This window comes from Halyomorpha halys, unplaced genomic scaffold (assembly GCF_000696795.3).
Source record: "Halyomorpha halys isolate HHAL.00 unplaced genomic scaffold, Hhal_1.1 Scaffold286.1, whole genome shotgun sequence".
NCBI lineage: Eukaryota > Metazoa > Arthropoda > Insecta > Hemiptera > Pentatomidae > Halyomorpha > Halyomorpha halys.
Genome location: NW_027115682.1, coordinates 475,192 through 489,802, shown reverse-complemented (window position 1 = coordinate 489,802; position 14,611 = coordinate 475,192). Strand labels below are relative to the sequence as shown.

At 32.5% G+C, this 14,611-nt stretch overlaps 1 protein-coding gene across 4 annotated transcripts; it reads left to right on the top strand.

The window, feature by feature from the left end:
• The first annotated feature begins 451 nt into the window (after positions 1 to 451).
• On the top strand, positions 452 to 12,715 carry LOC106680783 (ubiquitin-conjugating enzyme E2 R2). Of its 4 annotated transcripts, none has more exons than XM_014420716.2 (5): positions 452 to 539; positions 680 to 768; positions 8,457 to 8,683; positions 10,834 to 11,139; positions 11,854 to 12,715. In XM_014420716.2, the coding sequence occupies exons 3-5, from the start codon at positions 8,480 to 8,482 to the stop codon at positions 12,055 to 12,057; spliced, it is 714 nt and encodes a 237-aa protein (XP_014276202.1). In that variant the 5' UTR covers positions 452 to 539; positions 680 to 768; positions 8,457 to 8,479; the 3' UTR covers positions 12,058 to 12,715. The 4 variants fall into 4 exon arrangements, with proteins under 4 accessions (XP_014276202.1, XP_014276203.1, XP_024216672.1 ...); XM_014420717.3 differs by having other exon boundaries at positions 495 to 539; positions 655 to 768; XM_024360904.2 differs by having other exon boundaries at positions 499 to 768.
• The last annotated feature ends 1,896 nt before the right edge of the window (positions 12,716 to 14,611 follow it).

Genomic DNA, 14,611 nt, shown 5'->3' with positions numbered 1-14,611 from the left:
ATAATTTGATGTCTTACAAAAATCTTAAATTTAACCGACCAATGAAAATACCAATTTATCCTAAATGCAAACAACTGTTTGTGTGTGTATACTGGATTATTGCCTTGTAAAACCATTCTTAAAATGATTTTTCATTTAAAAGATCTCAATATTGAATCAGGTAAAATTCTGGTATCAATAATATTGTCTTATTTTTTACTGTAAATTTAAAACAAAATTTATTTGACTCAAACAAATGTCAAGATCTTGACCTTTCATTTTTAGTTTGTTTGACCAAATGTTTATGTTAAGCCCTATTAGTTTTAACTTGAAAAATAATAATGAAACAAATAATGTTTACACTAAATATGAAGCCTTATGTTGCTGTATTATAACCAAAAAATATGAACTAAAAACATGAAAAAAAAGAGAGTAGGTAATCAATATCGAGACGGGGTTGCACTTATGTGCAGCATCCAACAGGTTGAGCGCAGTAGTGTCTCGCCAACCATAACCTCTCAACTCCTGGTGAAGGTTATTTGCTTCTTCATCCATCAGTTGTAATTTATTTTTGTTTTTTGGCTTGTTGTAAAGTGTCTAGTGTTACTTTGTGTTATAGTATATTGTTGATATTCTGTTGTGTTTTACCAATGATATTTATATTTTCCTGTTCAGTTATAAAGTGTTGTGCTTTCTGCAGAATAGAGAGGATCACTTGCTGTTTATAAACTTAGGACTGCAAAATCTGCTTAGTCATCCTTATTGGATAAAAATACACCATCTTAAAAGGTAAGCTTATTGTTGGTCAATATCTTATCATTGCTACTTAATGTTATTCAAATTCTCAAACATATTGTGAATTATTTTGATAAATACAAGTTTATTTCTCAGAAAAAGACCTAAATTTTGGTCTCATTATTTATTTTTTAATTGCAGCTTAATAATATATTCAGTATGTTAAATATTAATTAATTGTTTAGTTGTTAATTTTTCAGAAAGTTTATGCTATTCACATCACAAAGTTTAATTTTAGATTTAATATTAGAAATATCCCATTTATATTTAGATCCCTAGGTATTATTGGGTTTTAATGAAATTATTTATAATTGCTTATCTGGCCATTGACTAGTCCTTGAAGTTACGAGTTGTTACTGTTTGTTTAATGTGACTCAAAGGGAGATACCGCTTTTGAATTTCTTGTTAACAAAAAATATAAAGGAAATGGGCCTTGCCTGTAATTGAATAAGAAAATAGCATAATTAATTCCATTTTAAAGAACTCTAGTGACTCTTAAACATCAGAGTGTTTCGCTTAAAGATTTTGTACAATTTTGATAAGATTAATATGCTGGAATTCCACTAAGTGATTCAGTTAATTCATATTTAATTTTGTTTTAATTATTACTGCTTGAGTGTTTTGCAAAGGTTAGTAATGTTAAAATTAAACATGAATTCATGAAAGGAATTAGTGTTTCTAATATTCTGTGAGAATCACATTAAATTTATATTCTTATACCTTCATTATTGTATTACAGAATGTATATATACCTACGTAATGAACAATTTTTTTTACAAAATGTTATTTTCATTCTTCCTGATCATGTTTGATCATAGTAACAATTGACAAATATACATTTGCATACTGGCAGTAGTCATTAAATATTTGCTTCCACTGTCTATTGAAACCAATATTGTAAAATTTGTTATATTATTACATCAACATATGAACCCTACAGAAATAAAATTCAAATTATCATATTTTAAGTAAGTAACCTACAGCTGTATTTTATCAAATAATATATATAAAAAAATTTAAATTGATTATGTGATTCAGTGGTTAATGTATAACTGATATACATCTGAAGTTTTGAAAAGTATCTATTGTTTTGATGATGAATCATAGATCATCTTCACCTTCATGAAGGGTTCGTTATAATATTTCTTGTATTCTATTTCTGTTTTAATTCCTACCTCATGAAGATTGTACAGTGAACATAACATAATGTACTACAGTGCCTCAGTTTAATATAAACTCAAATTTAACCAGCTGATTTTGTCAGAAATCTCATGGAGTTTATCTGAATTAATATAAGCGCTATATTATGATGATTGATTTGATGAAACGCATTTTTTTTTTTAAATTCAATCTAGTCTTAGACAATTTACAAAAAATATGAATTCCATTATCTTTAGTTGTTATCTTTTTTTTTTTTTTTTTTTAAACAAGTTCATATCTAAATTTAAAATGCTTTACGATCTACGATACTTAAAATGTTTATTGAACATATGTTGAACCGTCATCACAAGTTTGGAAAACTTCAGGGTTCTCTGATTGTTTTACATTTTAATGGTATAATGTTATCCTTGTGATTTATCTTTGCCAAATGACTAATGAAATCACTTGTCTTATAAGGGAGATCTTTTTATTTTTTATGACATATCTGTTTCTCAGATAACATTATTTAATGAAATTGCAGATTTCTTGCAATGTTTTTTCATTTTTTATAGGTCCGTAGTAATAGTTTTTATGATTAAAACTTTGTTTTTATTCAGAATTGCTACTTTTTAATTTAAGTTTTTTAGAGTAGTAATGTAATTACGATATAAGTCATTCTTTTAAAATGGTGGAATTTCAATTATAATTTACCTAGGATTTCCTTTTGCCATTTTTAGTCCCACCTATTTACCATGATACTATCAGATGTGCATGAGAATATTCCTCAAGTAACCAGATCTATAAATATCTGATTTTCTAATTAATATTTAATATTATAATCATGTTTTGTAAGTTTTAAGAGGCAGGAGATTGTTTCGGTTTACAAAGAACTATCCTGCAAAGTACAGCAAAAGGAATAAGAGTGAAAGTGGGGGCCAATCTCATTTTTAGAACTTTAGGTTGCACATTTTACAGTCCCGGTAGTCATTAAAATTTCAAATTAAAGATAACTGAATGTATGAATGTTGGTTTGGAACAGTCATGACAGTGAAAATTGAAGAGCTATGGCAAGTAGAACATTAAAAAATTCTGATATATGTATTCATTTTTTTTTTTTTTTTTTTTGGAAATATATGTTTTCTGAGGATCTATTATAACCAACATGAATGGTTAGTTATCCTTGGAAACCATCTTATATTTTATTCAAGTGGGATTTGTTTTAGAATCAACCTTATACTATGGTGACCATAACTTCATAGCAATTAGTATGAAAAATGTTTCTGGTAAACATGAAGACCACAGTCATGGGACATAAAAAAAAAAAAAAAAGAAGGCAAATTAAATCTGCAAATCTAATTCACTGGCTCTCGTTGAGTAAGGTATGCAACCTATTGCTAGGGATATATAAGGATATTTTGACCATTTACTAAAATATTACACATAAAAACGTTAACATAAAATCTTATTCATTTGGTGATTTGAAACCCTTACCCATTGTATTACAAATATTTAATATTAACACTGCAACTATCTTGTAATTATGATATTAGGAGCAGATTCATAAGAATGACTTATGTGTGAAAGTCGTTCTGAATTCATTACTCAGTAACTTTTTCAATTGTTATATTGTAAGTTGATCATAACTATTTCTAACTTATCACATCATATTGTTCTTACAACAGATCGGTTCAGTGAAATAATTTCATAAAAAATTGATTTTATCTATATTAGATGTGTTATACATTTGATAATATGTTATGCATTTGATAATAATAATTTTCTAACATTATTATCTTCTATTTGTTTTTCTCTAGTAATCGCAGATTATGAGCTGGGATGGGGGACATGGTCCAACCACCTGCAGTTTTAAATTTAATAAAAATTTTAAAAACTTCTGCACAATTCTTCTTGTATCTAAGAAAACCGGTTGTGGAGCCTCTCCTATTTATAGATATTACAATTAGCATTATCATTACAGATGCTAAGTTGTACAGCTCCTTTAGTTCGGCCACCAATTCCTGATATTTGTGAAGCTTCCCACCCATAGGTGAGCTAATATGGCTGTCGTTTGAAATTGAAATATCTATAACCCTTGCTTTCTTTTCTTCCTTGTTTATAAGAAGTATGTCTGGTTTATTATGGTTCTCCGTGTGATCAGTTATAATGGATTCGTCCCAATATAGCTTGATGGGGCCCTTTTGAAGTATCCTACTTGGATTATACTTATAATATGGCGTCCTTTCATCCAATAAGTTAAATTTCTCCACTAAGGCCTAATGGAAAATTTCATCCACATTATTATGCTTATGTAGTTGCTCTGTACTCACTAGCACTGTACATCCTCCTGTAATATGGTGTGTTGATTCGAACTGAGCTTAACATAACTGACATTTCTAGCATATTGTATTATCTTTCACAACATGCCTTCTGTACGATCAAATGTTAACTACAAACCCCTCTATTTCGCAGAATAACCTTCCATATTTCAACCATCGACTGACCTTTGTTTGTCTATGGAGGCTTCGTTCAGTTGGCTATGGAATTTCCCATGCAGGGACTTGTTCCATTCTGCCAGTCATTTATTTTCTGATACAATATTGGATTCATCCGTTTTTCTCAGGTTCAGTGCGGTTAGACCATTATCCTTACTTATGATTGCCAGTTAAACACCTATGGTTTTTGAATGAAAGTATTGATGTTGGGATAACTCACTAATCAGGTTTCTTCAATATTTATGAATCCTCGTCCTCTTTCCGACATGGATAAATAAAGTCTGGATTTGGAAGATATTGGATGTGGTGGATCCACTCTTGCGTGAGCGTTGTTCTCACAAGACAGTATTTCTTGTAGACTGGTATTTTAGCACCATAGTATCCCAAAGCTGTAGCTTAGTGTTGGTATGACCTAAGTATTGATGGTCTTAATTTTCTGTTTTCCAGATAGTTGAGTCTTCAATACTTTGCACCACCTCATTTTCAACATTGTTATTAGCTCTTGTTTCATATCCTTTCGAGGTATATTGAGGTGCTGGTGGATACCTAAATATTTGTATTGCTCATTAGCTTCTAGTTCCCTGATGGAATCTCCTCCATTTATCAGCAGGTCAGTGCTCCATTGGAAAATCATCACTCAGGATTCATATGGAAAAGGGAATGGAGAAACCTTCCATTGAAGGCACTCCTAGTGTAGTCTTAATGTATCTAATTATCTCTAATAAGCTCCAGAGACATTTCAGTCTTTGTGTCGGATTTTGAGTCACTCTGTAATGTTTTTTTGTTTATGTGTGCAGCCAGTGAATTATGAAATGGTTTGTATGTTTTTTTGTTGTTGTTTTTTTTACATTAGTCACAATATGTATCTTTTGGTCCATGTTCAATAATATGTTTGTGATGTAGAAGGGACAGCAAGTGATGCGCCAAAGGAATTTTTGGATTTTGTTTTAAGGAGTTAACTTTTTGCAAGAGTCCATATTGGTTGAAGTGACATGTTGTATGTGATAATTTTGTTAGTAAGTGGTCCTTTGTTTTTATAATGTAACAATTGTTTAAGTCATGAAAGTCGGTGATTCAATTTTTATTTCAAAGTAGTCTCATGTGATTCATAGATCATCTATCCATCATTAGTCCCAAGTATTTTTCTCTGTTTATTTTAGTTACAGAATGTTGTAAAGTGTTAACTGATTGCAGTGTTTAAAGTGTAAATGTAACTTGATTTGATTTTTGTATGCTAATGTTTGTCAAACCACATTTTTAAAAACAATTTTGCAATAAATGCAAATGATTCTGTACATTGTGAGAAGCTGTGGTCGGGTCGGCATCCCTCAAAACTTATACATTATCTGTGTAAAGTTGCGATTAGTGTTCCTGTATTATGTGGAATATTGGGATTGTACATAGAGTACAGAATTGGACCTGAATGCTTCTCTGGGACACCCCAGCACCGATTTGACAATATTCAATATCTTTATGATTCTGATTAACCAGGAATATATCCTTAAGATATGACCTTACAATTAAATAGTAGATATGGGGTAAGATTGATGTAAGTTTGCTAAAAAGACCATCATGCCACAATTTATCAAAGACCTGTGCGATGTCAAAGAAAGCTACTATGCAATAGTTCTTCCTTTTTAATGGTATGCTAATGACTTTAACTACTCTATGGCATTGTTGTATTGCAGATTGTGCAGCTCCAAAGCTAAAATTAGCAATTATATTGCTTTCTTCTAAGAAAGGATAGAGCGACATTTAGAACAATTTTAGAAATGTTTTTGGAGGATCTAGGTAATAGGCTTATAAGCCTGTAGGAAGTAATTTGGTCTGAAAGCTTGTTTGGTTTTGGGATCACCTTAATGAATGAAAGCTTCTATACAAGGGGAAAGGAAGTAAGTCGAAGAATAGAGTTGTAAACAGCTATTGGGAAGATAAAGGCTTTCTTGGGAAAAATTTGTACAATTTTATTATTATTATTATTATTATTATTACCATGGCACCACAGTCCTGCAAGAACCCTCCTCACAAGGGCCTCCTCCACAACAGCCAATCAATCTATACAGTCTCTTACTTTCTCCTTCCATCTGACAACCTTCAAGAGCTTCAAATCCTCCACCACATAGTCCAGCCATCTGATCTGGAGACGTCCTCTTTTCCGTTTTCCATCTGGTTTGCCATAAACCATCGTTTTGGGTATCCTTTCATCGGGCATCTTCTCAACATATCCTAACCGTCTTATTCTTGCACTTTTAATTAACGCTACAATGTTGGGTTCCCCGTACAAGTTTATCAGTTCCTCATTCCTTCTTCTTCTCCAAACACCATCCTCCGACGCTCCTCCCCATATCCTTCTCAATACCTTTCTCTCCCAAGAGTTGAGCATCTGTTCTGCTTTTCTTTTCAAGGGCCATGTTTTTCCCCCTTAGGTCACTACTGGCCTTACGATGGTTTTGTAAATGACCACTCTCATCCTTTTAGAGAGAGCTCTAAAATTCATTATTTTCTGCAGTGAGAAATAACATTTATTTCCTGCTCCTATTCTGGCCTCTATTTCGCTCTCTATACTTTTTTATCATCTGTAACCAGGCTTTCCAGGTACTGAAACTGGTTTATAGAAGTGAAGCTGTGGTCTCTGAACATCACTTTGGTATTCTCTTCCTTATCCTCTCTTGAGCTTTTCATATACACCGTCTTGTCTTCATTTACCTTAAGGCCCAATTCATATGCTGCTTTTTCGAATTCCTGGAATGTTCTTTTTAATGCTGCTTGGTTCTTGCGGCAATAACTACATCATCTGCATGTGCTAAATGTTGAGACAGTCTATTGTAAATGGTCCCTCCTGGATTAGTTCTGATTGAACGAATAACCACTTCTAATGCTATATTAATAGAAGAGGAGCCTGAGGATCCCCCTGTCTCAAGCCAATCTCCACAGAAAATTCCTGCGACAGCGAATTTCCAAGCTTAACTCTGCAGGTAATGTTCATTAGAGTCATTTTTACCAGCCTGACTAGTTTTTTTCGGAATGGCTTTTAAAAATTTCTGTCCACACTGTCATATGCTTGTTTGAAGTCCACGAATAGCAGATGTAGGTCTATGTTACACTCATAGCACTTTTCCATTGCCTGCCTCAGGGTGAATATCTGGTCAACTGTCGATCTACCGGGCCGGACCCCTCCCTGATAATTTCCTATAATATTTTCCATGAAATCGGACACTCTTTTATGTAGAAGCATTGTCAGTATTTTATAAGTTGTGCTTAGTAGAGCAATGCCTCTATAATTATCACATGTCAGCTTGTCTCCTTTCTTGTGTATAGGACATATTGCTGCTCTTGTCCAATCTTCTGGAATTTTTTCTTCTGTCCATATCTCCCAAATCAAATCATAAACTGCTTCCCACAAATCACTGCCTCCATATTTCATCATCTCTGGAGTTATCTCGTCAACACCTGGCGACTTAAGGTTTCTCAATGATTTAATAATCTCAATAATTTCTTCCTTCTCAGGAGCTTCCACTTCTTCTGCACCATCCTGCTCCTTACCTAGGAGTTAATCTAGATTGAAGCTTTCTTCAGCTCTTTTCTCGATGGCACTTGTGTTTAGCAATTCACTAAAATACTGGCTCCACCTTTCAAGAATTGATGTTTTTTCGCCAATCAGCTCACCTTCTTTCCCTTTACATATTCCAGTGTTGGCTTGGAATCCCTTTTTTATTTCTTTTGCATCTTTGTGAAACTTTCTGGATTCTTTTTTTCTCCCAAGATTCTTGCAACTTTTTAAGGTTTTCCTTTTCCTGTGCACTCTTCTTCTGCCTACATAGTTTTTTTGGCTTCTCTACTCTTAGTCGAAATTTTCCGTACACTTCCTCTGGTATTTCTGTCTTCTCAATATTGGAACGTTCGTTCCACCGTTGAAAAGACTGATTAAAGAGATATTAATTTTTGCGATGGAAAAATTTAATACAGATTTCTGATCAATGGCCCATCATTCAGTTTTAATTTTTCCTGACATCTCCATATTTTACTATAACTCAATGTTTATTTCTGCAGGAGACACGGGTGAGGCGGCTGATATGAGCTCTGACGAAGCCCGACGGAGCTCGGCGGTGAAGGCCCTCGCATCGGAGTATAAGAGCTTGGTGGAGGAACCTGTTGAAGGTTTCCAGGTGGGACTTGCTCAGGAGGACTGCCTCTTTGAATGGCAAGTGGCCATTTTTGGACCACCAGAGACACTTTACCAGGGCGGCTACTTCAAGGCCAGAATGAAATTCCCTCAGGTACGTTTTAAATTTCCTCGTTGTATGATTCCATGGCCACCTTAAACATTTTGATGGTTTCACTTTTTTATTATTTGTTTTTTTACTCCTCCATTGAGAACCATATACTTCATAGCAGCCCCAGAGTATGAATGTCAAGATTCATTTCTCGGAGCTGTCAAGAATATTTACTTATGCAGATGGAAATCTAACCCTCAACTTTTTGAAGCAAACGCTCTGGGACCTTCGCCCCAGCGCACTATCAGGTCCTCACGTGTCGCGTCTTAAAACTCATGAAAATTCCAACTGCTCTATCGAATCATAATCTTGATTGGATCAATCAGCATTTCGTAGAGGAGTGATCCATCACCACTGGTTTAAATAATGATAAGATACGCACCCGTCCCGAGTTTGTTCCAACAATTTAAAACTAAGTATTTGTCAAAATAGCCTGGGTGGTACTGAGATGTTACATTTTTATTTTATGTCTTTTATGGTCTAGAAAATTATTAACGGAGTCGTTTCTGCCTGATGACTGATTTAAAAAGTCACATTCCGGAACATATTGTCTTAGTAATCATATATTTTTCTTATGGATTTTCATAATGGAAATTCCTTTAATTGAAGTCTGCATCCACTATAATATTTTTGTTGTATAAAAGATTAAGAAAAAAAAAATAAGACAAACAAAAGAGGTAAAAAATAAAACATAACATTGAAAGAAAACAGTTTCAAAAAGGCTATGTATTGTGTTGCTGTACACAGTATGCAGATATCTTATGGATTAATCCATACTATCTTATTGATTTCCGGAAAATTATCTTGATTAAAAAAAATAATATGTACCTAATAACGAGTCTCGTATGTTTGTCAACACCTATCGATTTATTGATAGCACTGTGGCCTATCGCCCATCTAAACTAATTAGGTATGCTACGACCAATTTGCCTGAGCAACAGGGGGTGCATACTGGCAGTTGGAAAAAACATCCCTACGGGGAGTCTGTCTTCCCACAGAGAAATCCTAATCTGTTAGTTTTTTCTCCTCTATGGCAAAAATAAATAAATCTAATTGAATAGTTGTTAGTTTAATGGTCAAAGGGGTTACGTTCAGGATCCTCATAAAAAAATGTAGGCGCTCATTATTTATAAAGCTTATTATGTATCGTGATGTATAAGAAGTTATTCTATTAAATTTTTTTTTTTAATTTACATGAAATTTTGAGGAGTTACTTATTCGATACATTTATACTACCTCTCTCAATAACTTGTAAACCCAGAAATTTTGAAAATTTGGGAACTAACTTCAAACTGCGAAAGTTGTAATAAAACATTTTACTAAAATTTAACACCTATATACAATACCTATGTCAACCTTTCCGGTTTATTCTGTCAAAAATAAGTTTTAGAGAGTTAATAACGCCTATTTTAACAATTGGTAGACGTACATTTGAATATTTTACAATTTATATAGTTTTAAATTACACAAGTTCTATTCACTGTACTAATAAATCCTTTTGGATATCCTTGTAAATACGAAATTTAAATAACGTATTAAGCTTTGACATGGTGGCTGGCAGTTGGCAAACGTACCCTTTTTGCATTGCAGTTTAAACTTGAAATTATAACTGTATTGAATAAAAAAATAATTCATTTTCGAGTGTCAAAAACGGCAGTCTTGAAATGCGCCTGCCGTGTAAAGCTGACACCTTGCAATGTGCATTTTTGCTATACTGTGTAGAAGAACCATCGGGTGTCGAAACCCCACTTCAGTTATCTTGAACAGTGAATTAACCGAATTCATGTAGGTTTGAGAACCACTTAGTGAATTTTGATTTTTTCACGTGAATCTCTTGAAAGTATGATTTTTTCGGAAGCATTGTTTCCCACGGTTCAGTTGTCCATCTCAACTCTAAACCAAGAAATAATAATTTTGTCGTACCAGCATTTACAGCAGTTAAGTGAAAATTTCAAATCCAAATGAAAAGGGAAAATTATAATGTTTCGTAGTATTCTTGTATAAAATTAATTTTAGTTGTGAAGTTTGGTCAAAATTGGTAGGAGATTTATTGATTTTACTCCTCAACAAATTATTGTTACAACGTTTCTGAAAATTAGATGTCTTTCATTAGCATTTACTTTATATCTATCTCAGTATTATATATTTTACAGGATTACCCTTATAGTCCACCGACAATGAAGTTCTTAACCAAAGTCTGGCACCCTAATGTATACGAGAATGGAGACCTGTGCATTTCCATTCTCCATCCTCCAATAGACGACCCACAGTCTGGTGAGCTTCCGTGTGAGCGTTGGAACCCAACTCAGACTGTACGGACCATCCTGCTGTCCGTCATATCACTCCTCAACGAGCCTAACACATTCAGCCCGGCCAATGTGGATGCCTCTGTGATGTATCGCCGCTGGAAGGAATCCAATGGCCAGGACAAAGAGTACGAGGAAATCATCAGAAAACAGGTAAGCCAGCACTTCCTTATGTTGCATGTTAATGATTCAACTGCCTCTTCGGTCTATAGAGCTAAAACAAAAGCTGTGGAGACAAACTAATTATAATATGCAATTAGAAGATACTAAATTCAAAGCCTTTAGTATCTAAACTGTCAGCAAACAACTCACCATTCGACATTTCACCAATCCAGTCATCATTAGGGTAGAATATTACTATAACACTCATGAGTAGACATAACGCAGTACACCTCACATCAACTTCAGGTGGAACATACTAACTACACCAGCAAACAGTTTAGTTACTTGGCGCTCTCTGGTTAGAATATTCCAATTTCATTAAATATAAGTCTGTAAAAAAGTCATTTACTAGCTAGAGTAACAATACATGGGTGATGAAAGGGGGGGGGGAGGCGCGTCTCGGCTCGGCTGATCTCAAATATAAGTAGTGGTCTGAAACTATTTTCAGTTAACAAAAATTAAAACTTACTTCTTTCCATCTTCTTCAGCATCTAAACAGTGAGAAAAGGTTGTGATTAATAATTAAAAAATAGCCACTGAATAAAATACTTTTTTTTTTGTTATAAGACATTAAGATACCTTGTCAGAAAAAAATCTCCGATATGGAACCGAATGATAATGCGAACATACTATCATAAGTTTTTTGAATTTGAGTGATTGATTTCAGTGATTTTTTTTTTCTGAAGATTTGGTTGATGTTGATAGGTCCTGGCCAGCAGGGACGAAGCAGAAAAGGACGGAGTTAAGGTGCCGATGACCCTGGAGGACTACACGAGGGCATCTAGGCCGCAGAAGACAGAACCTGATCCATCCATCGAGCTTAATGACTTCTATGACGACTTCGATCCTGAAGAGGATGACACTTCCGAACAAGATGAGTCCACGGGCGATTCCTTCTACTCGAAGTAACGTTTCTCCCTGCTCATTCTTGTGATCTGTATTATTTGTGCATTGTAAAAGTGCGGCATTCTTTCCGAATTTATTCAGTCAGGGATGTTTGACTATTAAAAAAGTTTGAACTTTCAAAATTTTGTTGACATATTTATTTTAGATTACGAATTATTGAAGTCATATTTTTTTTTCATAATCATGTTGAATCCATTAGAATTTGTTTTAATACATTTATTATCTCATTGTATATATTTGTTTGCATTTATCGATTAATTTCCCTTGGCATTGCCAAATATCTAGTTGATATTTATTAAGTTTTAATAAGTGAGACTGCTCAAAATTTTTATCTTATTTTCTTATATTTTTTTATAAATATTTTGTTTCTGTTAAAAATAGATGCAAAGTAGATTTTTTTTCTTATGATTTGTATTTTTCTTGTAATTGTTCGCGGAAACGGAGATGTTTTATGTCTAGTGTTGAAGCATCACCCTGAAATATCTATGATCCCTTAACTAATAATCATTAATTGTTTATCTGTACATTATATGTGCATGTTCCACATATACATAGATAAATGTAATTGTTATGTGATTGTCAGTAGTAATATACTGTCGCTATTTTAATATTTGTAATTGTTTATAATATTGAAATTACAAAATAAATTTATCAATACTTACGATTTTTTTTTTAGAAACCCAGGTCTATTCTAGGATAACTAGTTATTTTGCCGATGCGCTAACACATTTCGATATTTATTTAAAATATGTTTATAACTTTAGTAAAATAGGTTTATATAGTTGCTATAAGTGCGACCAATTTGAGTATTCTTCTTTTAATATTTACATTTAGGTAAGGTCTGGTCCAGTGAAAAAACGAGGATGTTTCATTTTTTTATTAGGTAAAACGTTATCCTAAATTCCACGATTATGAAGTTATTTCTGAGTAATTATCGTGATCAAAGACATTTAACTCAGGAACAAGAAATATCTAGAAATTAAACTATTGTGTTTGAAAATTTTAGAGAAATTAAATGGGATGGAAAGTCGAAATATCAGAAAGATGGAACCTCAACGTTCTTGGAACACTTACTAGCCTTACATTCTGCCGTTTCGCGTATTCGTTTTAAACATAATTTTCAGTGGAACATAAATTTATTTTTCTCTGTGCTATTTGGTGTGTTCTTATTTTATATGACTAGTCAAGAGAATCCGCAGCATTCACAAAATGCAGAATGATTAATAATAATAAATGTGAATAAATAATCTCAGGATATAATTGTACAAGTACTTACTAACACAAACTTATAATTTTCAATTTCTCAATACTGCTTGTTTCGTGTATTATTTAATGTGGACAATTTTTCTTGTTAGTCTTATTTTTTTATGTTAGCACAGTATAACAGTACTTGTGAAAGTTTAAAAAATGACGTTATCATTGTGAACAGGAAACATAATAGAGGGAGGGGGAGAAATATTTAACAAAAAAATTAAAATGTACATGGATAGAAGAAAAAAAAAGTTTAAATAATGGGATGCAATAAATATAAATGATAAAGACAACATACCAAATGAATAGGGATACAGAGGTATGTTAATTATATAATAGAAAAATTAATAATAAAGTAATTAATTAATGTAAGTATACTTAAGCTGGTAACTTATGAATATAAATTAAAAATAAGATACACAAATATAAAAGAAAAAAGGAAGGATAGTATAAAAATTTAAGTACTTTTATAATTTTAAGGATGGTATAAAAAAATGTTCATTGTATGCCTCTTTCCATTGATAATGAAGGGTTACCGCCATTTTTATTTGAGTTTAATTAAATATCCATTTAATTCATTAAAGTATTTTAATTAATAATTAAAGAGTTTTAAAGCTTCTGTCTATATCAATATCAGTGATGACAATAAAAAAAACAACTTAATTATTAAACATTAATGTCAAGCAATAATATGAAAAATGAATAAAAATGCAAAACAAATTATATTTAATTAATTATGATCTATATCTCATCGCTAAATAGTATTTTTATATTTATTTTTTTCTGAATTATCTCCTAAAAATTATTTGTGACTGTTGTTATATTTGCCCTTTACTGATATTTAAGGGTGAAAATAATACTAACAATAATAAAAAGGCTTCACAATATTTCACCGAATGTATAATTTTCTTTAATATAACGTTTTGGCTAGGTCTATAAGGTCTCATTGATTAATGATTTTTGTTTGATTAAACTCTGTCCATTTTTCAGTGTGCCTGATGATGGCTTTGTAGCCGAAATGTTTCTTTAAAGGATAATACACATTTAGTGAAACATAGTCAACCTTCTTGCGTGTATCACTTTACATAAGGCACTGAAGTATGAATACATGATTTACCTTATGAATTTTCACGCCTCATTTCATTGTTCCTTCGATATTATGTGCTGTTATGAGTAGTGGTGGAAGCAGTTTAATAACCCGATGTGATATAAAGTAAAAACTAATTTTTCTAAAAAAATAAATTTGGATAACTTTTGCTATAAATTTACCAAAATCTTATAGAATATAATTAATTTATCTGGTAGA